Source organism: Poecile atricapillus, chromosome Z, assembly GCF_030490865.1.
Source record: "Poecile atricapillus isolate bPoeAtr1 chromosome Z, bPoeAtr1.hap1, whole genome shotgun sequence".
NCBI lineage: Eukaryota > Metazoa > Chordata > Aves > Passeriformes > Paridae > Poecile > Poecile atricapillus.
The window spans coordinates 11,617,581-11,640,902 of record NC_081289.1 but is presented as its reverse complement, the minus strand read 5'-3'; the positions used below and the strand labels follow the sequence as shown (position 1 = coordinate 11,640,902).

The following is a 23,322-nucleotide window of genomic DNA, read 5'->3' as shown; positions in this document are numbered from 1 at the left end:
ATTTAAAAAACCAAAATCAAAACCAAAAGAAAATCAAAATAAATCAAAATCAAAGAGAAAATTATTACATCACATATTCGAGCATCTAGTGTTCAATAAACCCACTAAAGTGATGTTATACAACCAAGTTTCTGAGCACAGGATAAGGCTCTTCCAGGCCATTTACAGGAAAGCAGACTACAGCAGTCTATTGTCTATGCATGAAAGACACCTCAGTTCACACTTTTCAAGACTGTCTTTAGCAGTTTTACATGTACATCAAACTTGAAGATATGATAGGCTGTGCAAAAGAAGGCTTGAGGATCAGCATTTTTTTTTTTAAGAAGTTGGCTACTAATCAAATTGCATTAGCAGGTTTCTTTGAAGAGGCTAAATTAAACGAAACAAAAATGTTTATCCCAGGAGATGAGTACTTGGCTATTCCTATAACCCCTCCTGAGGACAAGGGTGGTAAAGCCTCCAGAACAGTATGTTCTCACACATAACCCAAAAATGGTAATTACATAAAAAATGTCTCTTGGAAGCAATCTGATCTGTAATTAAATTCCACTGACTTCTATTGTTGTATCAGCCAAGCCTTATCAAAGATGATTGCAGGTTTACAGTGAGCTTGCTCTATAAATTCTGTGACTATCATTTATCTTTTTTACCTTGGTTTCAGAAGGTGTTTGTGTCAGCAGATAGCCTTTACTCTCTCTTCTGAGGATTAACTGCATCAGGCTTTTTTCACACCAAGTATGTGTGGACTACAGATGTTTTAGTGTCCTCCTGGTGTATATGATGAATATCCTGCTGCATATCCCAGGTGATCTGGCCTTCTTAGGCTCATATCATACGTAAGAATAAACAGATTATAGATATTGGCCCTTTTTACTTGTTGAGGACCTCATTCTTTTACAAAGTATTATAATTCAAGCCATGTTACTGCCAGAATTTCAGCAGTAAGTAGGGCTGGTTCATTCAAAACTATAAGTATGTACATTCTGTGCAACACAGGGCATATGGAAATACCTGAGCTCCCATTGAAATAGCTTAGGTACAGGAATGTACTTTGGGTACCTTCAAGTAACCTTTACACCAAGACAAATTTATCCTCTGCAAATAATTGCCCTTTGGGTAAATTAGCCTGTGTGTTATGTCACATGAATAACACAGTACTACTTCTGACAGCCCTAAAGAAATTATCTCCAGTAGCTATAAACACATACAATATATAATTACACTATGGAAGTGTAAAATCAAAGGTCTCTAGAAACACACCTGATTATGACCCCTTTGTCTAAAGATGAAAGAAGAACTAATCTCAATTCAAGCTCCTTAGGATAAAGGAAATTACCAGAAAAATATGTTTAGGCTTTACCTTCCCTTAGGAATCTAAAAGAAGAACACAAGCCAGTGAAACCAAACTATCTATCTTATCATTATGAAGAGGAAAGACATGCAGGGCCATATCTGTCTAGAAGTGAAAGATTCCTAATTTCTTGGAAAGTGCTGGGGAAATAGATCACTTACCTCTTTCAAAATGCGAAACTGGACAAAATTAAAATACTTAAAGATTTAAAAAAAGAAAGGAGGAGATAATCATCTTTGATGAGCAAACTTTACCCTGGAGAAAGGACAGGAAACTGGAGATCAATTGGCAAAACCCTACTGGGTCCAATATGTCTAATTCTTGCTTGCTGGTTAGCTCTAAATCTTCAAGTGTGAAGTTCAACCAGCTAAATAAGCAGATAAACAGAAGGGGAATTATATCTCCCAAACCCATATGAACTAATTAAAAAGTCACCTAGCATTCAGTAATGGAAGTTACTATAATGCTACTTCAGAAAAGAAGGAATTAATGAAAGTGAGTAAGCACAGTAGTGACTGAAGGGCATCAAATCTAAATTGGGGCAATGGTCTGGTGATACTGCTCATGGTCATTTTGCACTAATATTGTACATGATATACATATATAATATATCCACTGTATACACAGGGACCACTGGAAATATCTGTTACCCCAGGTTACCCTGTTTTCCTTTGCTGTTACACAGATACAGGCTGTGCTGTGGTGTTTAGGAGGCTTTCTAAACCTCTTCTGCTGGCCTTACTGCTTCAGACTGTCTGTAGACAGTGCTGCAGGCACTTGGTTTTAATCTTATCTTCAGGCCTTAGACACAAGAAATTTATGTCTGACTGTTTCTCTAGTTAAGTGGTGACAGACAGAGGAATTCACACTACCTTAACTGGGTTAATCATTTGTGAAATTTCTTGCTGAGATTACCCCAAGACAGAGTAGCTGTAAGCAGTCAGCCTGCCTGCAGGTACAGCACACAATGGTATTCTGGTATTCTTGAACCCTGGTTTCCTCACCATTGCATGAAAAACTGCATCAACTCAGGTTGTTTTCTAGATTACAATTATTGGCAAGTGCTGCTTAAGCATGAACTACCATACTGCTTATATCACGAAATGTTGCAGAAAATCATCAACAACAAATATGCTGACATTTATATATTTGATGTGTACATGAAAAGGCTAAGTATGAACAGGAGGAGGTCTTCAAATGTGGATCTTTAACAAGTGAGCTCCAAGCTATCTATTTCCTCACTTTTTATCTGAGATTAAAGGTTGAACACCCCAGCCATTCAGGAGTCTTAAACTGGTGAGAGAAAGCCAGCCTTTAATAATCTATTTTCAAAAATTTCCTGCTTCACAGATGAGCACAGCAATTTATGCAATACTTAGTCCCATATATTGTATACAGACTCTGTCCTTTTATAGCAAAACCACCGTAAACTGAAGCAGTCTGATGAAGTTGCATCAGCTGATTGCTACTTGTACTTGACAGGATACGAAAATTATTTTGACAAAACTTAAGCATGCCATGTTCCAGTATGAGAGTATGTAAAGTTGGTCAGATTTAACATACTTCCCCTGCCTGCTCCCCAATAAGAAGGCTCTAAGTCCTTTAAAAGGTATTGCTATTGTTATTCCCACTGCTCTTAGGAGTTTTCAGTATCTATTTTCCTCTACACACACTTGATGAGGATTAAGGATTGCTCTAAGGTCTATAAAATCCCAATAAAAAGCCAAATTAAAAAAAAAAACAAACAAAAAATAAACAACTCCCTACTACAATAAAGCAAACCAGACAACCAAAAATAGCAGCCTACAAATTCTTTTCATACTGTGAATGCTATAAAAATTCAAGAAATTATATAATGTGGTGTCAACAGATTAAATACAGTCATTGCTTACAGTCTTACAATAGGAAAAGTCTTTACACCTTGGGTTTTATGGTCAAAATCATAGAAACGCAGAAAAGTTGATTAAAAAGCACCTCAGTCAGTTATTGAGCCCAAGATCTTACTTGAAATGTGACTATTTGCAGCTCTAGATCTCCTAATGCAAGAAAGATAACAATCTCTTTGAGGATGTTAAACTCAAGCCACTTGTAAACCAGAAGTGCACGTTGTTGATTTCAAATAATTTGCCAACTAGAAGACTAGACTGTCCTCATTTCTGCTTCCTTCTCCTCCAGACCTCTTATTTTAAAGCCACCTCATTTCCGGTTCTTGCCACCCATCTTAACATTAAGGTTTTACTTTTTCCAGACCACTTCTGGCAGACTCCAAGTCAACAGACCTTCAGAGCTTATCAGGGAGGCCACCCCTGGTGCTGTGTCACTTGGAACTGGGGCACTGCTGAGAGGTGTCCCATGAGCTGGGAACAAGATTGGGAGATGAAAGTCTACAGAAATTTGCTCTGCATGATAGTCATCTTATGAGTTCAATGTGTACAATTTTGAAAGGGAACTTACAGGCTTTGGAGTTTTCCATGGAGAAAAGAAACCTGAAATAAACAAAAGATAATGTTAGCAGCTTTTTCTGATGCATAAAGAATGGAGGCTAAGTGGTGTCTATGCTCCCATTCTCATTCAGGTCTGCAGATAATATTGATAGATATGAAAGTTCTCTACACACAAGGGGTGAAAACACAAAACATGAGGGATAATTTCTAAGAAAAAATAGACAGAAATACATATACATATACATATACATATACATATACATATACATATACATATACATATACATATACATATACATATACATATACATATACATATATATGCAAGTGGAGCTATTGAGATCATTGCCATACTTTACAAACAGCATGGGATTAGGTTGAAATTAAAAGAACTAATCAAAAGGACTTCCAAATGTCTTGGTGGACATTGGATAAGACACCAAATGACCTGGTATTGATGTGTCAAATGCAGTCGCACCTTTAGGAAGAAGCATTCAGAACATCCCATCAACAAAACCTAATAATACAAGAGATTTTTTTAGAAGAAAAACCTGAAGAAAAATAACTGTTTCATTAGTCTAAATAAGGTGGCCAAGTCTTGAGAGTATTGTTTATTTTGATACTGTCTTGGTTTTTGGTCTTAGTTAGCAAGAAGTCATACATGACTACCTCTTTTCCACAAGTAGTTATCTCCTTTTCCTTAGTTATTGACTGATAACTTGCTTCAGTGACTTTCCTAAATTTCAATTCTTGTAGCTTACAACTGTTTAAAACTCCAGATATGTCTTTTTCATAAAAGGAAATAATTGTAAACACTGTTCCTATCTTATGCAGTACAATGTTAAGTACCTTTACAAAGTATTAAATAATAAAAAAGCCTTACAAAGGGTATTGGGTCACATTTTTTAAAATACCAGCTTTCAACACAGCTTTCATTAAGAAAACTCATTCCCAGGTTAATAGCAGGTAAAAAAAAAAAGTCAGTGGACCTTCCTAAGTAAGATTAAAAGCTAATAACAAAGAGTTCATTTGTTTTGTCAGATAGAGAAATTGGGTTAAACAGAGATATCTAATAGGAGGGCTGCTCTTTCATTCAAAAAATGAATTCAGCTGAAAAAGTAGTACTGACTTCATTATTTTTTTTTCTAAAGTGACTCTAAAAAGAAACCTAAAATTATGAGAACATTAGCGTAATATCTTTCAACAGAAAAATCACAACAGGAATTATATTTGCACATATATTTAAATTTTTAGAATTCTGTGATAATGAGGTAATCTTTTCTGCCCTAATACCTAATTAATTTCAACTGAAATATCTTGCAGTGTAAAAGCACTTGAGCCATTTGTAGTGAAACACTGGCTATTCAGTAATGCTGATGTGATTTTTTAAAAAAAGTCTATTGAAAAAAGTAATCCTGGAAAGATTTATGTTTACTGACTCTACAATGCCTGGATAAAAACTGCTTTATTAACAAGTGGACAGATTTCTTTCCTACTGCAAACTCAAGCTGAGATAACAGGCATCCTTGATAAGATCTGGCCTGTAGATCACTTTCAGTATTAAAGATTCTGTAGCAGAAACTTATTAAATAACTTACTGGATAGCAGATGGCTACCTTTTTATTACCAGCTATGTTTCTCTACTGCTAATAAGAGTGAAAACTAAAAAGGACATTTCCTCTCTGAGCTAAAAATAAGACTAGAAACTTGCTCAAATCAACTTACTACCCTGATTTGTTGTTCAGAAAATATTGGTAGAGGTAACACTCCTTACCCATTCATACTGGTGCACCTCCCATAACTTACTGTCATCAAAAATTACTCCTGATTAAACAGAGAGGTCTTTTTTTCCCTATTTATTTACTGTCTCCACCTAAGAATAAGTTATGCTGGAGATATCATAAAAATTTTACTATCAATTAAAAATATAATAAGTGTTTAAAAATCAAATAAACAATGACATATATATCAAGTCAAGCTTTTTTTTAAAAAGCCCCTCAATTAAAAAAAAAATTATTCACTTCAAGAAAGAGAATATAAACTTATATTTATCCTGGAGGTTATGGGCACAGACTGCAACATACAAATGACAACATCTACACTCAAAACAAATAAAAGGCCATATTTATTCACACAGCATGAAATTATGTTAAGAAAACTAACAGATATAGGATGCCAGAGAGGTAAAAGTTCCAAAGGAAAATAAAAAAAAAATAAAATTGGAGATCCATATGTGTACAAAAGGATGCTATAGAAGCAACAATCTCTAAAGGTAACAAACCTTAGGACTAATAGTAAAATCAATTATTCTGGTTTAATTTTGTCTGTTACACCTTGACCGCATGTAGAATGAAATAATCTCTCACCTCTGTCAAAGACTAGGTGCTAGGCTAAAGGGGTGAAGGCCTAGTTCCATAAAGCAAACTTTACACTACATATTTTACATATTTCTTGAGAATTTTAATGTTGTCTTACATAGGATACACACACAGCTGAACTAAACATCCTTTTCCAACCTAAATAAAACTGACTTTATAGAATATATGGCATTATCAGTTATTTAATATGAGACTGATCGTGGATAATTGTTGAGTACCAAACATCCAGAATTATCACTGGTATTTAAAGACATGCAACAAATGCTGCAAATTCAAGAATTCAAGAGAATGTTGCATATGTAGCACACTGCAAGTGTAAAAGAAACTTCACATGAAGAGACATAAAAGCAAAATGCACTTGTGCATGTTGCACCCCATCTTCATATTTCACTTTAAAATAGTACTCTGCATGAGTACAGGAGTAAATCCTATATGTGTAGAAAACTGAGGATTACAATCTCACCTGAAGAATATACCTTAATAATGTATATTCAGTGTCCACTCAACAGTGTGGGCCATCTGCAGTCACATGTACAGCAGGCAATGAGAAGTGGTCTTTCATTCAGTTTGACCTCACTTCACACCACTCTTTCCCTTGACTCGTGTTCCTTACATGCCTTGTGAGCCTCCCCCACCAGGGACAGTGGGATCCTACCTGAATGACACCTGCCAGCAGACTGGCATCAATTCATATACAGATACTGATTTATCAACAGGGCTGAAATTTGTTCTCCAAAAAATGCAGCTTTCTTTTGAGTGCTAATACAGCACTAATGCTGCCAGCCTTCTAATCAACTCTCATCTAACTAGAAACATATACTGGATAAGCTCTTACAACCTCATTCCACCTCCAGATTTCTGCTTTCCCCCCCCCCCCCAAACTCCCAAACTCCTGCTGTCCAACTTGTGACGTCTTCGTAAGAACTTAAGTAGCTGAAAATATTATATACATTTACATATAAACACCCCTTACCTCCATATCCACATACACATTTAAAATTTGAAATAATAAAAGTCAACTTAGATCCTCCTAAAAATACTTCATGCAGCCTGTTCCTACCATGAGTGGCTTTTGGCTCACCCATATGCCTGACAGCCACCCCTTCTCATGGTAACCTCACCACACAAGCTGTAGCCCATCTTCTGAAGATTTCTGTACCTTTTTTATTTTTTATTAACACGCCTTGTAAAGACAGCCAGTAGAGAACAGATCTGCATCAGTTTTAGAAAGTGGGGCTACTGGCTTTTGTTAAAGAGCAACCACCTGGCAATTCAGCCAGGTACTAGCAGGAAAATACATGTAAGCTTGCCACAATAAAAATACATAACCTCATATGCTTCTGTAAAATTAATGTTGAGAATATAATGATTTCTTATTCAAGTTGGCTATTTAAACCGTAATAAAGTACAGCAGCTGGTGGCCAACACATACGAACATTTTCATTATTTAATTTCAAAATATAATCTGAGGTACAGTAACAATCATATGTTTTCTAAAAATCAGAATTATGTTTTCTCATGAAGCAGTGTTACCAAGATTCTTTTTGAGATTGCTTTTTACGTGTATTTACCACCTTCCAAAATGAGCTTCCCTGGAAATCAGAGCTGTGATGGTTTCTATGTTGTAACTTAACTAAAAAACACTGTGAACTGAAAACAGATTTTGGATTCAAATATATTAGGAAGAAAAACTTTTTTTTCCTTTGTTTTTTCAGATCAAGGCAAATTCCAGCTTCAGTTTACTGTACTTCTCCTTTTTGATGAAGATATCCTGTAACAAAAGACAAATCACATCATACTCATTGTATCTATTCCTTCTTATATCCAAGGTTAAATATGCTTTTGTTGTAAAATATTCTTACAGATATCATGTGTCTTACACTTCAGCAAAGATTTATTGTTGAAAAGTTTAGTTTTTTAAAAGCAGCTTATCTGGCAGGACTTAGAGCATTTGCAAGACAGAGTTCTGATTTGTTTCCTTTTCAGTTTTTTTTTTTTTTCAGTAAAAATCATGAATTTGGCAAATTCTGTAATGTCAGTAATACAAAACCAGCCCTTGGTTGTTGGTCTGCTCCCATGGGGATGATTTTTGCTTCATTTCCATCTTCATTATTCACATTTTTTTGCATTGTTTCCTGGAAAAGTTCTTCACACCTTGTAGAATTGTAAGTAACTAACATAGCTATTGCGAAGTCACAGGACTTCTAACGATGCCCATCTCTGTGGCAGATGTGTATGGATAATTAAACTGAAGCTTGGGAACAGTTTGATTTCTGCAGTGACGGCGTGTGCTGCAGGGAGGAATTCAACAGCATCAAACACAAAGCCTTTTAATCTAAAGCAATGTTCAGGGTAAGTCAACATCCCTCCACATCACTTGTCACACTTTCACTTTTAATGGACGAAGGCCCACTAGCTTCCACCGTGCTTCTTGGGAGTGTTTTTTGGGCTTTAATATCCTTGTTGCATATGGCTTCCCGAGCAAAGCTGTCTTAAGCACTGAACAGACATTTCTCCTTCCTAGATGCTTGCAAGTCACTGAACAGATGGCTGATGAGCACTCCCAGAGCATTAACTGACTCCATGGGCATCTTATCAACATCCATGTGACAACACTTCAAGCAAAAGTTTGCCTTTCTAGAAAAGTTACTGGATAAATTTACTGTAACAGTAATTTTTTTTCCCCTGTGCTTTATTTCTTTCTCTTATTGGGATCCCTGAGATGTCTACCAGTTGTCTACATGGGCCTGATTTCCAGAGGTGTCAGATACTCATTAACTTCAAATGAATGTGACCGGGTAGAACACTAAGAGTTCAGAGTCAGGTGTTCACCTTCAGCAGGGTTCAGGGAACTGTTTCTTACCATTCACATTACACCTGGTTTCTCCCTCTGTATGTTTACTTGTTGTTGAGCTATGTTAGGTGTGGCCAGATTGGGTGCATAGAACTAATGCTACCATTGAGCTGACTCATTAAGACTTAAAATATCGTACAGCTAAAATTCTGAAAATGCCTGTGGGAGAGCCAATTTTTTGTGTGAATATAGAACAAATACATAGCATTAATTCAATTACTCTTCAAATACATTCTTCCCTTTTAAGGAAAAGAAAAATGATCAATGAGAAGTAGTACATTAAATTAGTTTATATACTGTAGTAAACAAAATCTAAAAGGAGACAATGAAGGAAAATAAATGGAAATAATACTTATGAAAAAAAGCAGGTGATAAAAAGTTTCAGCTGACCATGTCATATTTAAAGTATCAGATGATGTATTTGGAATGGCAATTAGTACTTCCAATAAAATCAATCATTATTACATAATATTTTTTCAAAGGTACATCTTTTTTAAATCGCTCTAAATATTGAGCTCTTACTCTAGCAACAATAAAAAGTTGATTTACCTTGAAATAAAGAGTAGGTGTAAGAAGAGTGCGAGCTTTAGCTCTTCAAGCATATTTAGCTAGTTCTGCTGCCAGCTGTCCTTCAGAGTAATGGTGCCATGCTGTGGAGGATCCGTTTGGTCTTTAGCTGGGATGGCACCTGATGCAATGGGTCAAAAATCAACACATCCCACATCAGAGTGAGATGAATGACCCACCACCTTTGCTCAGGCCACAACGTTCCAGATGTTTAAAGCCAGTGCCTTTTGCTTTGCAGGAGGCTACACACAGCCAGCATGGCAAGTAAATGAGATAGCACTGTGTTGCACTGAGATGAAGGCTGGTAACAGTCATCAATTGTATCAAATGCAGGTTTGCATTAATAAGAAAGATGTATGTCTTCTTTATGGTTATATACATATGCTCAGATGTTACTAAACCCAGTTTTTCCTGAAAAAAGACTCAAAATGGTACAAACTGCTTCTCAGTAGTTGCTTGTACTGGCATTTTGCTTCATGCTCCACTATTTGATTGCTCCCGATCTCAACCCCAGTGAAACTGTAGTTCAAACAACAAAAGTAGCAACAAAAATAGTGCTCCAGTTTAAATCACCATTGTTTCTCACTCTTTGGCCTACTACAGCTATGAAAAGTGATCCCAAAGAATGTATGCATTCCTGCCTATAGACAACCTATGAAGGTATGGGCAAAAAGCAGGGACTGTTCAAAGGAGGGTCAGCTAGATCTTTACCCCATTGGGGTACCACCCTTTCTGAGTTATTTTTACTCCAGATGACTTGGGGGCATCATCAGTCCAAGTCTTTATTTCGGCTCTTTAGAGTTTCAGACTTCTTGACACGTAGCATAAAGTGTGAGACAGAAGTTTATCAGGAATGATGTAGAGGTAGAGGAGTACCTTAGGAAAATGTACTTGATCTCATCCTACTGAAGTTGCTGAGATGAGTGGCTCTGGGGCTGACATGATCGGTTGTGGAGTGCTCCAGTGAGGTGCAGGGGAGTTATCTGAACCTGGGAAGCTCAGAGGAGGGCCAACAGCAGCCTGCAGCTCATGACACAGCAATGGACAGGACCAGGAGCAACAGGCCAAGCCTTTCTCCAAAGGATAAAAGAAGCCCGTAGGGATTTCTAGGGACCAGGACCATCAGCAGGGTGGGCACACAGGTGGCACCAAGGGCATGATGCAACAGTCTGGTGGCAACTGGGACAGAAGGGCACCCAGGAAACGTGCTGAAACCCTGCCAGAAGAAAGACAAGGTCTCTAACTTGCACTCATCATGAGGGAAACAGCTTCCCAGGTGGAGCTCCAGTGGGCACATGCTAACACCCCAGTGCCAGGATTTACACTGCCCTTGTGCCAGGACTGCTGGCACAGCTGGCACAGCTCCTGAGCTCAGTGGAGGAAGAGAGTAGGCTGAGGAATCAAGGGGAGTGTAAGAGAGACTACTGGAATCTCAGAATATTCTGTGTTGGAACAGACACACAGGGATCAAGTCAAACTTTAAGGGAATGGCCCATCCAGAGATCAAGCCCATGACCTTGGCATTATTAGCACTGTGCTCTAACCTTCATTCCCTATCTTCCCTGAGACAGGCTCCCTAGATAGACAAGACACATGATAGAGAGAATTTGTTATCCTCTCCCCCTGCCTGAACACAGTGACTTAAGGGATTGGAGGCAGTGGTGACAAGTGCCTGCCCAGTGCATGTCTCCTCTGGGACTGCCTCACCTCCCCAGGTGTCCGGGCATAGCAGGTATGAGGCTTTGCAAGTGGAATCAAACATAACAAGGGTGGTGCTTCATCCAGCTTGGGCTTGATGTTGTCATCAATTTGGCCTGCTCCCTGTGCCAAAGCTGCCTTCCAAAACAAAGATGGGTCACTGTCACAGGAAGCTCCCTTCTGAAGGGAATAAGGGCCCAATATGCAGCCCAGACTCACTTATGGAAGCCTGTTGCTTCCCTGCTGCCTTGGTTAAAGATATGAAGAGAAAGCTTCCTACCCTGACACAGCCCTATTATTCATTTCTCAGGTAGGCAGTGATGAAGTTGCAACAAGAGGTTAGAGGGAAATAAAGAGACCCTTCAGGGCCTTGGGATGAGTGGTTAAGGGAACAGAAGAACAGGAAGTGTTCTCTATTTTTACAGTTGAACAGAAGAAACAGGAAGAACCAGCAGATCAGTCCTTGGCTCTGAGCCTGGTGCCACCAGCACAAGTGTGGGTTTTGTTTTTTTGATCATGGGTTAGTTTGGAGAGCACCAGGACTTCACAGCACAGATAGGGTACAGTGTCTCCTAGTGGGGAATCTATGCACAGGAGTTAGCAGGCCTCATTGAAAGAGATTTAAACCAGATTTGAAAGGGGTAAGGGATAAAACCAGGTTGGCTAGAGGTAACCCTGGGGGCTGCATGTCACTGTTTGAGGGACAGTGTGCCAGCAGTGTCTTCTGGTCTACTGTCTCAGTGGAGGTAGGAGATGGAGATCCAGGCAGCAGCAGGGACATGAGGGTTATTGATGTGCTAGAAACCATGAAAGCAGCTGACTGGTCACACATGAATTAGGGCTTCTCCCCCCAAAAAGGTGGCAGGATCAATAGCTCAGCTGGAGAATGTCCACATCACTGCACATAGCACAGGTAACAAACAGGAAGAAGTGGAGGCACAGCTCTTGGTATGGCAAGATCATGGTGAGATGACTCACATGACTGGACTTCTGCAATGGATGACTATAAACTCTTCAGAAGAGACAGGCAAGGAAGGAGAGGTGGTGTGGCAGCTCTGTATGTTAGGGGTTGTCTTGACTGTCTAGAGCTTAGTGATGTGATGACAGGGTTGAATGTTTAAGAATCAGGGGAAAGGCCAGCTAGACAGATAACATGGTGGCAGTCTTTTGTAGACCACCCAGCCAGGATGAAGAGGCACATGAAATATTCTATAAATGGCTGGGAGAAATCTTACAAGCTCTAACATCTTGGCTTGTATCAGAAATAGTGTGGCCAGCAGGCCCAAGGCAGTGATAATTCCTCTGTACTCAGCAATGGTGAGGCCACACCTTCAATCAATTTTGGGCTTCTCAGGACAAAAAAGACATTGAATTGTTCAGAGAATGGGTCCAGAGATGGGCTTGCATAGGGTCAGTGAAGGATCTGTAGCACAAGTCTGATGAAGAGTACCTGAGGGAGCTGCTGGGGGTGTTTAGTATGGAGAAAGGGAGGCTCAGGAGGGACCTTTTTGTTCTACACATTTCAGGCAGGAGATTGTAGTGAGGTGGGGGTTGATCTCTTTTCCCAAGTAAGAGGAGATATGACAGGAGAAAATGGCTTAAAGTTGCACAGGGGATGTTTAGATTGTATATTCGGAAAAATTTCTCCACCTAAAAGATTGCCAAAGCAGTGGAACCTGCTGCATAGGGAGCTGGTTGAGTCACAGTCCCTGGAGGTATTTAAAAGATGTGTAAATGTGGTACTTCAGGACATGGTTTAGTGACGGACTTTGCAGTGCTGGGTTAATGGTATTTTCCAATCAAAACCATTTTATGATTCTATGATTCTGAGTTTCCATATTTATAGAGCTGATACAAAAGCTTAAATTACTGTGAGATCAGATACTATCAGTAGTCAAGTTTTTAAACATAAGAGCACTTTTTGTGCAGTTCATGAAGTTTCACTGACCTAGCCTGCTTAAGCAACAAATTTTCAACAATATTCAAATCTTCACAAATAATTAGAAAAAGGATAGCTATTCAAAGTCATGAATGCTAGAAGTAATTGCTGTTCAAGCTGGTCACCTGAGTCTATCAGAATGTAATCTAAAATACACCAGAGAATCTCAAGCTACCATTAAATTTCACTTTCATGAATAGCAAAGAGTTTTTGTTAGCAAGAATACAGCCATCAGAAAAGGTCAGAGGCTGGCACAGTAATGAGTTAATTTACATTCTAATGGACATACAGGTATTTATTTTTCTTGGCTGCTACAGATATGTGAATTGCTTATCAGTCAGAGATTTAAAATAATTTATGAAACCAGGAGAAAAACCCAACAAGTACCATGTCCTTCCAATTAATCTGGATGTGAGGCAGAGAATTTTGCATCATATCTAAAATAATGCAGAGGCAAATGCTACAGTTAGTGACAGATTCTGGTGCATAAATATACTAGACATTGAAAAAATAATAAAAATCTCAATTTGCGGAAATGAAAAATAAATTTTTGAACAAGCTTTGTATGTGGTCAACAAGAATGAATTATTTTCCAAGGACAGAGTTTGATACTAAACACCTACAGAATGTCTCATTTTTACACAACCTGTCTTCTCTTTTCAGACACTGATTACCAGAACAGTGGCATTCTGTTACAGATTTATTTCCTTGCTGATAGTAAACTATATTATCTGAAGGACAGTCAAGTTTTGGAATAGAGAAAATGCCGCTGCAGAAAAAATTTTACTGGGATAACTTGACCTGGAGTAGAAAAAGCTATCTTATGGAATTGGGGAAGAGTCTTGTCTCTTTTTATGACTAAAGTTTCTACTAAAAGTTCAAATCCTTTAATTCATATTCTAGTTTTTGATTTGGAGATGCAGGTAGTATTGGATGAACTGTTATTTTCCCCTCTGAAGCCTAAGAATATGTATTTTTATTTGAATACTAACCCAATTAGCGAAAGCCTGCATGCATAGGTACTCATCATACATGATGAGCAAGACATCTCAGATGTTTGCTCACAGGTTGTTGATTCTATCAACATTTTGAAAAGGTCAAGGGTATATTTTTGTACAGACGTGAAAAAAAACCCTTTTGTTTGGCTGAAGGGAAATTTTCCATTAAGAATCTCCAGCTTTCCTCATGTGTGCTGTCCAATGACTGCTGCTAAAAACAGTGTCACTGGTTCTCTTTCCAGGGTAGCAATTGCACTCTTGACTGTACTGCTCTAATGCTGTGAGAACTGGCAATGGAAGCAATGCCTTATCTCGGGCAAAAACATATTGTTGAATGCAGCTCCCCCTGAGCAGACCAAACCCAGCAAGGTGAAAAGCCTGGTATGTGTCATACACACAGAACCAGCAACATCATTTGGAATATAAATTGAGAGTTCAGAACCCTGACAGCTTGTGGCTGTTGCTTTTAGAAGGGCCTGCAAGAGCTGCCATACCCATAAAGACTTTGTATGCTGGCTAAGAACGCGTCTGACAACTCAGCCTGGCTTTAGTGAAAGCTAATTTAAGCCTCAAAAACTTTTCAGGAATGCTGCATTATATTTTTGGAGCTCTCTGACAGTCAGAAACTCTACCTAACTATATCACTCTCTCTGCTCTTTCATGTGTCTAGATTCTGATCCCATTTAAGCTTTAACACTTTCTAAGCCCAATAAAGAAATCTCACATTGCATTATAGTGTGTCACATTGATGAATATCAAGGCATGTTCCAAATATTTTCTGCTGAAATGTAGATGGTGTTTAAGTTGTTTTAATACAGTGTCCTAAAGTCCTCTTCATGAAAATACGTTCACAAAATGACTTCAGCAAGTGTGGGGGAAAAACATTTAATAATAAAGCCATTCTTTTGCTTGCATGTGATTCCTTCTAGTGCTGCCAACTGTGACAAAAGGACCTTTGGTAGGAAGTAAGATGGAATATCCACGGGCATCTCAACAGAATAGGATGGATGCCTGTATGTCAGCAGTTAGCTAAAGTCCCCATCAGTTATAACAGACACATACATATACCAGATTTAGATATTGATATTCAGACATATTTATAAGTAAATTTTCATGTCACAGTCCATGAACTAGGAACACAGATGCAGAAACACAGATCTAGTATCCAGGGTGCCATACCTTATGTTATTCAGAAATCTGCCCTAGATTGGCAGATATGACACAGAATTTATGGAAGACTTTAGAGCTTCAGTTGTTACCCTTATTCTGCCATTACAGTGAAGATTTCTTGGTATGCCAGTACATCTCAGATGGTCCTGGATGTTCCTAATGAGCTCAGGGTCTCCCTCCTCCTGGTTTCTCTAAAATTTGGGAGGACTGGACGAAAGTTCATCATAAAGCAACAAATGAGTGTAATTACATACTTAGAGAATCTCTTGGCTTCCTCTGACTGCTTGTCATTATTAAATTACACAGTAACTTCAGTATTTTGTGTTTAATATGCATGAAGCTGTCTGGATGGTTCTAAATTTTATTAATTTGCTTTTGAAATCTGTTCTGTGGAAATGGGGAGTGTCAGGAACTCAGGTGTGTTAACCATAATTGATGCATTTTCATACCACATTGTGGAATGACAAACACTCAATGACAACATAATGAAAAGGTAATCATACCACTTGGCCACAGTGGTGAGAGCTGGGATAAGCAATAGCATGATTATTTGATGCTTTGGATCAAGATATTATTCAAAGGAATAATTAATTTCCAATTTCCTGCTCCTCCACACCAGCTTGATAGATGAGTTTATTCCTGGCTATAGGGATTCAGATAGAACAGAAAGATTGACAGTTTGAGACTGTGAAAGAGAAGAACAACTGGAGAAGCAAAACTTATCACAAGACCAAGGTTTACATTTTTATGTCTTAGATGTGAAAAGATAACATTTATTGTTGAAAAGCAGAATATTTGGCAAGGGATATTAGTGGAAAAATCATGTACAAAGGGTAACAAAACTGTGAAAAGAACAGCAAAGTTCTAAATTTGCAGTTCCCTGGTTGAACCTCCAGGTAAGATGCTTTGCTTTGAGCTACTGAAGATTTGATATTGTCCGTTCTGACATGTACCTAGTAGAGATAAATGTCATTGCTTTCACATTCCCACTCGGGAGGTAATTCTCAGTATACAATTTACTTATCAAGTAGAACAAAACTGAAGTTATGAAAGCTTTGCTGATCATTTTAGTGATTTAAATTATACTGGTTAAAATGACATGAAGTTCAGATGGTTTAGCATAAGACCACAGGAACCTGAAAGAAAAAAATGAGAGAGTAATAATGATTGATGGGCATGATATTATTGCAGTACAGAACACTGAAGAGTATAAAGCATGATAAATTGATCAAGATGACCTGTCTTGCAAAAGAAACCATTAAGAAATGTCAATTTTTTATGAATTCCTGAAAGTTTGGAGTTGAGCAATTAACATAAAGAACAGCTATGTCCTGAAGTCTAATGAGAGAGGAACAGTATTGATGTGAATTTTATGATGTTTAGATTATGTGCTGGTCACATGTAGTCCTGTGCAGTACTTTCAAAAGTTAATGAACAGAACACTAAAAAATGATGCTGAAAAAGGATCCTGACAAGATAGCTGGGAAATGATAAGCATTAAATGAATGTATTACAAGGAAAAGGAAGAAAAACTGTGAATAGGTTTTCATTTTTTTTTCCCCCTGTGACATTGCTGTGTCTCTCAGAGGAACACAAATTGGTTTCAGTTTTGAGTTAGATGACATGTCCAACATAATGGAAATAAACCCCTCAATACTGAGGAAATTGGAACGGTACATAAACATGACAAGTTAAACAGAGGAGATTATAGTGCTGACAACCGTGAAGCACTTTGTGGACCTTAAAAATTAGCATTTTTAGAAAGACATGCTAGAGTACAATGCATGTATGTCCCTTCTTATTTAAAATCAGAATGTACTGCATAAGAAAATAAACTGGGATGTAGTCACTGGATCCACAAACCATCTTCCTCAGTCTACCCTCATACCTCAGTATACCCATTTGATCACAAGACAAAAACTTAATTTATGCCTGAAGAACATAGATGGCTGAAGGAATCTGGATGAACAGGACAATTAATCTGTGATGGTCAGGATGCTTTCTCCTTGGGTTTCCCCAAAGAACAGATAATTAAAATGACACTAAGAGTAGACCTGTGTGCTCTTTACTCAGTCACCCTACAGGTTTACTGGTGTATAATCCCAATCTGAAAGGATAGAAAATAGCCTGTAGAGGAAATTTTTGCTGGTGTTATTTAAAAAAAAAATATTTTTTAACTCTAACAAGCAAACTTAAAGAATATAATTCATGTCACAAGGATCAACAACAAAGGGTCTACTTAAGAGGAAAGGGAAGGAGAATAATTCAAATTAGAGACTTTTATCAAAGGGAATTTTCGCTGGTTAATGGTAATTCTCTAACAGCATTTTTGTGAAAAGCAGCTGCATTTCCAGAATATATTGAACATTTAATGGATAAAAACCATAATAAATCATATCTCAGACGAAATTTCTGTCCAGGTCTAGACAAAATACCTATTGACCATCTAACATTTAGCAGGATCCTCTAATATTTAGCAAGCACTAAATATTAGATGTGCCTCATACATGGAGCCTGAAGTAATTTACCCTGTTATAAGCAGGCCCTTGTTTTTCATACCATCAAAAAGTTTTTGATCCATCAGGCAACCGACAGTTCTAGATTAAGTTGCTCTTCAGTGGATGTTCTCTTTGGTGAATTTTTTTAAAAGCTTTAGGACTCATAGGATAGAGGAAAAACATTACAAATCCATTATAATAATAATAAAAAAATATATATTTCCATCTACCCAAAAGTTAGTAATTCAGAAATAATTGCTGCAAATTGAAAATAAAATCATTATGCAAGAGAAAGCAAACAAAAAAAAATGCTGTCAGACTCTCCACAGAACAATTTTTTCCCTGAAGGATGTTCTGAAAGTTGTGTTTTCTGCTATACAAAGAGGCCTTAAATGGGAGACACGGCAATACCTATAATTCTCCCTAATCTGGTAAAGTTTATTTAATATTGAGGCAAATAGAAAAAAAACCAAACCAGTGTGCAAGTAGCTATCACATATTAATGAATAAAAATGGGTAGCTCTGTAAAAACATAAGTAGTGAATTTTTATTAATCCCTTTCCTAGTAAGAACAAGTCAGAAATTGCAATTCTACACCAGTGATCTGCAATAGATGCATTTAAATTTAATGACAAAAATATATGTTTTTACACAGCAATTATTTATCTTTCAGACAACAGAGAGAAGCAAAAAATAAAAGGCTTTTGAGTACTTCAGAATTAATACTCACTCTCTAGAAACTAGGCCTGATCCCCTACCTGAAAAATTTAAGAGGCATTAAGTTTTTTCTCAATTTTATTTTTTTTAAATTTGCAACATTATTTTCAATACACAAAATGATTATTTTCTAATTTATCATATCACTCTAAACTACTATTTATTTATTTATTTATTTATTATTTATATAATCCCTAGAATTAGTGTGTAATTTTTGTTTCCTCATTATTAACTCACAATTAAATAGGCATGTAAATGGCTATCAGTTCAGAAGAAAAAGCAACTTCAGTTCTTAGTTCCAGAATTCAAGCCTTTAATCCTTAAGGCAAATGATACACCAAACTGGTGAATAAATTGCTTTCTATTTTTCTATTTGGCAGTATAGCAGGTCTTGATTTGATGTTTTCTTGCCATATAAGCTTGATCCCAGGCTGGCCAAAGATTTTTTCTAGATCTGCCTTTTGGACTCCAAGTCCAAAGGCTTGGTTATATATATAACCAAACAAAAACCCAAACCACTGAGTATTAACATAATAGAACTAAAATATGTTTTCAAATAGGGAAGATGTAAAACAATTAATGGGAGAACACAGAAATCCAAGAAACTTTGGAACAGCTTGCCCTGCTCACAAGATCCCTACCTTAGAGGTCCATGTTTCCAGGGAAATCAATGACTCCCTGAGTTATAAAAACCTCTGTATATTCCTCGCTATTCCCCAGGTTTTCATCCCATTTCCTCTGCAGCCCATGTGTCTGTGCTTTGCTCCTCTCACCAGGTTGCTGGATTAGGCTGTAGACCTCCAGCTTTCTGCCCTGACCCTTCTTCCACTTGCTCAGAACCCACAGCCACTGGAAATGTCTCTCCATCAGGGCCTCAGGAAGGAGGGACCTGTGTTCACTGCAGAAGGACCTGCCTAACTGAGGCACTTTTCAGAGGAATGAGGGCAGCCTACACACTTGGAAGAAACCAAAGTGATCTCTCCATCAGATTGCTGTTATTTGTTTGACACAGAGGGTGGCTGCAGCTGTTTCAGGTACATATTTATTCATGACAATCACAAATGTCTTTGAAGCAATTTTACAGCTAATAGACTGCGATACCCAGAGAGCTGTAGGTCAGGGACTGTGCCTCCTATCTGCTGAAGAAAGGATCACCCTACAACATGGCTCCTCCCAGTAATCTTTATGTGACCCAAAACATCTTTTCTGAATGTCTAATTTTTCACTAGATGGTTTCTATCCTTTCAGCTCTCTTTCAGACTACTTTTCCCAAGCAAAGTAATTTTCTTTATTCTTTACAAGCTTTTAATGAACAACTACTTGCAAGATTCCTCACAGGAAATAAATCCTGAAATTACATGCCTAGTTGTCTGCATGGGAAATGAGATCTATTATAGGACTTAGGTAGGAAGGAAACATCTTTCCATCTACCTTGCACATGGACAACTGAATCAGCCATTACTTTTGCTAATGAAGAACTGTATGGAAAATCCTATAGAAATCCCACATTTCAGGTCCAAAAAAAAAGAAACTTTAGTTAAAGATAAGATGTCCAGAAGATGCTTGATCTTTGCATAGTATACGGAAGTGTCACAAAGTAACTCTGAAGTAAATGGGAAAAAATGGAAAATGAAGATGGACGGACAAGTATGAAGAAGCAGGGAAAGACAATCTGGAACAGGACCTCATTGATTTTCTTAACATTAATAATAAGTGCAACAAAACAGTTTACCAATGCCATATTTCTAAGAAAAATATAAATAAAACCTTTAGCTTTAAGAAAATTTGCTGAATCTGCCTTTTTTCATTGTGATGCTATGCTCAGGTGATTATACATAATGATTCAAAAGCACTTTACAAATTTGGGTTGCATTCCCTACTCACTTCCAGGAATTAATTTGCAATGACTGGATAAAAAACACTTCCTGTTTGCTGATTCTTAATTTATTAAGCATTCCACATTGCTCTTTATCAGCAATGTCTTATCTATCCAATGACATGGATCAAACTCCCTGTCAACTGCAAAGTTTATCAGTATTGATTTTAGGTTTCCTACAGGATTTTCAAAGTAAGTACATTTAGTCAGAAGCCAAGAACTTTTCCATAGATAGTTCATTAAAAATAAATCCTCGCACTGATTTCCTACTTATAATTGTGTTAAAAGATTGATAAGTGAAGCAATTTTTCAATCCAATATAAGCCATACTAATTTTACTTGTTTCTATTTTTAGGTAAGGAGTGGAGTTGTTGCATATAAGGACTTACAAAAGTCCATTATATAAAAACATTTACATTTTATAATAAAATTTGAAGTATTAATAAAGATATTAAAATATATTTAATATTAAATATTTTATGTAGTCTTAATTTCTAACTTTATTTTTATAAAGAAATCCAGACTGTTTTCTATAGTAGCATAAATGGGATTCCAGGTTTAGCCGTAGTGCATAATGGAGGGTTTTTTTGTTAACTTTGATTATTACCTATGCTTGCCTCTGGTGTGTTGGCAGGACTCATCCCATGCATCCTTGTTCATCTGGCTTGTCAGTTAATTTAACGTTCTCACACAGACTTCTCTCCAATCTGTGGAGCATAATGGGCAAACCCAGAGAACAAACTAGGCAATGACAGAATAAAACCATTTAAGTAATTTTCTTCAGGTGCTTATTTTCCACCACTGGCTGTAGGGGTATATATTTTGACCCATGTAGACTAGAAATCTAACTATTTCACAGTTAAGCTGGGATTCAGTTGACCAAAAGTTAGCAAATATTTAAATTTCTAATGTTGGTAGGTGAGTTTTTTAAAACTTTAATAATCAGCAGGGAAGAATACGTTATTTTAGAATACTATGGATTTCAGCTAGTTTAGTTGTTTACAGCAGCTGAATGGCACCACAGAGATGCCTGTTTCCCTCACCACAAAGGATCCCTGCTTGCTGCCCAGAGCAGATGAGGAAGGATTCACTGTAGCTGCCTACACAGGATCCCTGATAACAAGTGCTGAAGAGAACGTCGCTGTATGTGTTGCAAGGCAAGACTGGGGAGACAGGTTGAAGATGTTGCATGTAAAAGATTTTCAGTTTATTTGCCTTTAGGGACGTGTGGAAAAACATAGAATCAATTAATCACTGTGAGATGAACGCTTAAAAAAGACCATTTTGACTGAAGCTGTATATAGACAGTTCTTCTTTTAGTATAATGCATCCTACTGTGATGCTATTTAGGATAAAGAACTTCATAAAGTTAAAAGTCGGATATGCAGTGATCAAGTTACAAGAGAAACTTCTTGCTTATTCAAGATTAACTTTAGTAGAAATGATTATTCCAGTTGGTGGTCATGAATGTTAGCTGCATCAGACTCTCCAGATGCTTCTATTTTAGAGCCAACCCCACAAGCCACTGAGATCTCTCTGAGATGCTACATAATAAGTAAATAAACACTACATTATTTTTCAATTACAGTGTGAGAATAATTTGCTGTGTATTTAATCTCAAGGAACACATCTGGCAAGCTGAAATCAAAAAGCATGTCACCATTCTTCCTGCTTGCATTGACTTTTAAATAACTCTCATATATAAATAAATATATATTCAATATGGTGTAATAAGGAGACAAGACTAAAAAGCTTCTCTTTCTATCTGAGAAGTACTGTGCAAGAAGTTTAAAATCATCCAGATGATGCTCAGTCAGAGACCCTCTCTTTTAGCACTCTGGGCCTAAATGTGGGAAATATGGAGAACCATAAAATATTCTAAGTGTTTAGCTTGGAAGGGAAAATTGGAGTTCAGCTAGGCCGATCTCTTGCTCAAAGCAAGGCTAAGTTCAAAGACTGGGCTGACATTCAAGATTGGCAGCTTCTCTGAATTGCCAAACGCAGGAAAATGGAGCCAGAATGACAAGCAATAAACATGCAGACTGAGGAAGGAGTGGGTAAAACGTGGAAAAAGCTAGTGAAGAATGGCAGAAACCAGATGGAGCTGACTCTCTTTGACTCTGCCACATTTGTTGGCTCTCACTGGCCACAGATCAAAGCTCAGTGGACTTTTCTCAGAATTCTCTCTGGACTGCTCTAGGGACTTCCATCGATGTAAACATCCTTCATTTTGGCTAAACAGCTGCAAGAATCTTTCCATTTTCACCAGGTACTTTCTCATACTTATTCCAAAGAACAAGATGTTAAATTGTGTGAGGCTTAAGAGCGATGCAAAAGAGAAGCCAGATCTGATACACTATCCCACTAGGATCATATTTACAGTTCCTCAACTTTCCTTTCTTTCCCCTTAAGGAACAGATTAAGGTGACTTTTTCTGTACTTCAGAGATATGATAGTGTTTATATTGCAGTAGAGAGGCACTGCGTGGCCCCAGATGCTTTAAATAATCACATTGATTGAGAACAAGTTAAAATACATAAGTTAAAACACTGAAGTTATGCAGGGATTGTAGAAGATATTTGATTTATATTGATGAATGAATTTCGTGAAACTATTAAAATATAGATAATACTATGGTATTCCCATTATCAGTAAACCTTTTCTATGATGTCAAATAATCCCTGAAATATTACTCAAGAATTTTTAAAAATTCTTTAAGAAAAATGGCATTATTATAAATATTATTACTACTACTATTATTATCATCATCATCATTTATCAACTTAAAATACTGGCAAATTTTCTGCTATGAAGAAAACCTAATTATAGAAA

General features: G+C 37.3%; 1 protein-coding gene across 2 annotated transcripts in view; it reads right to left on the bottom strand.

The window, feature by feature from the left end:
- The window catches only part of LOC131572977 (membrane-associated guanylate kinase, WW and PDZ domain-containing protein 2), a 706,094-nt gene that overhangs the window by 88,133 nt on the left and 594,639 nt on the right, over positions 1 to 23,322 (bottom strand). For both annotated transcript variants that reach the window (XM_058826448.1, XM_058826449.1), the window contains exon 11: positions 3,806 to 3,837. In XM_058826448.1, coding sequence (XP_058682431.1) covers positions 3,806 to 3,837 — 32 coding nt within the window. The remainder of the gene's footprint in view (positions 1 to 3,805; positions 3,838 to 23,322) is intronic.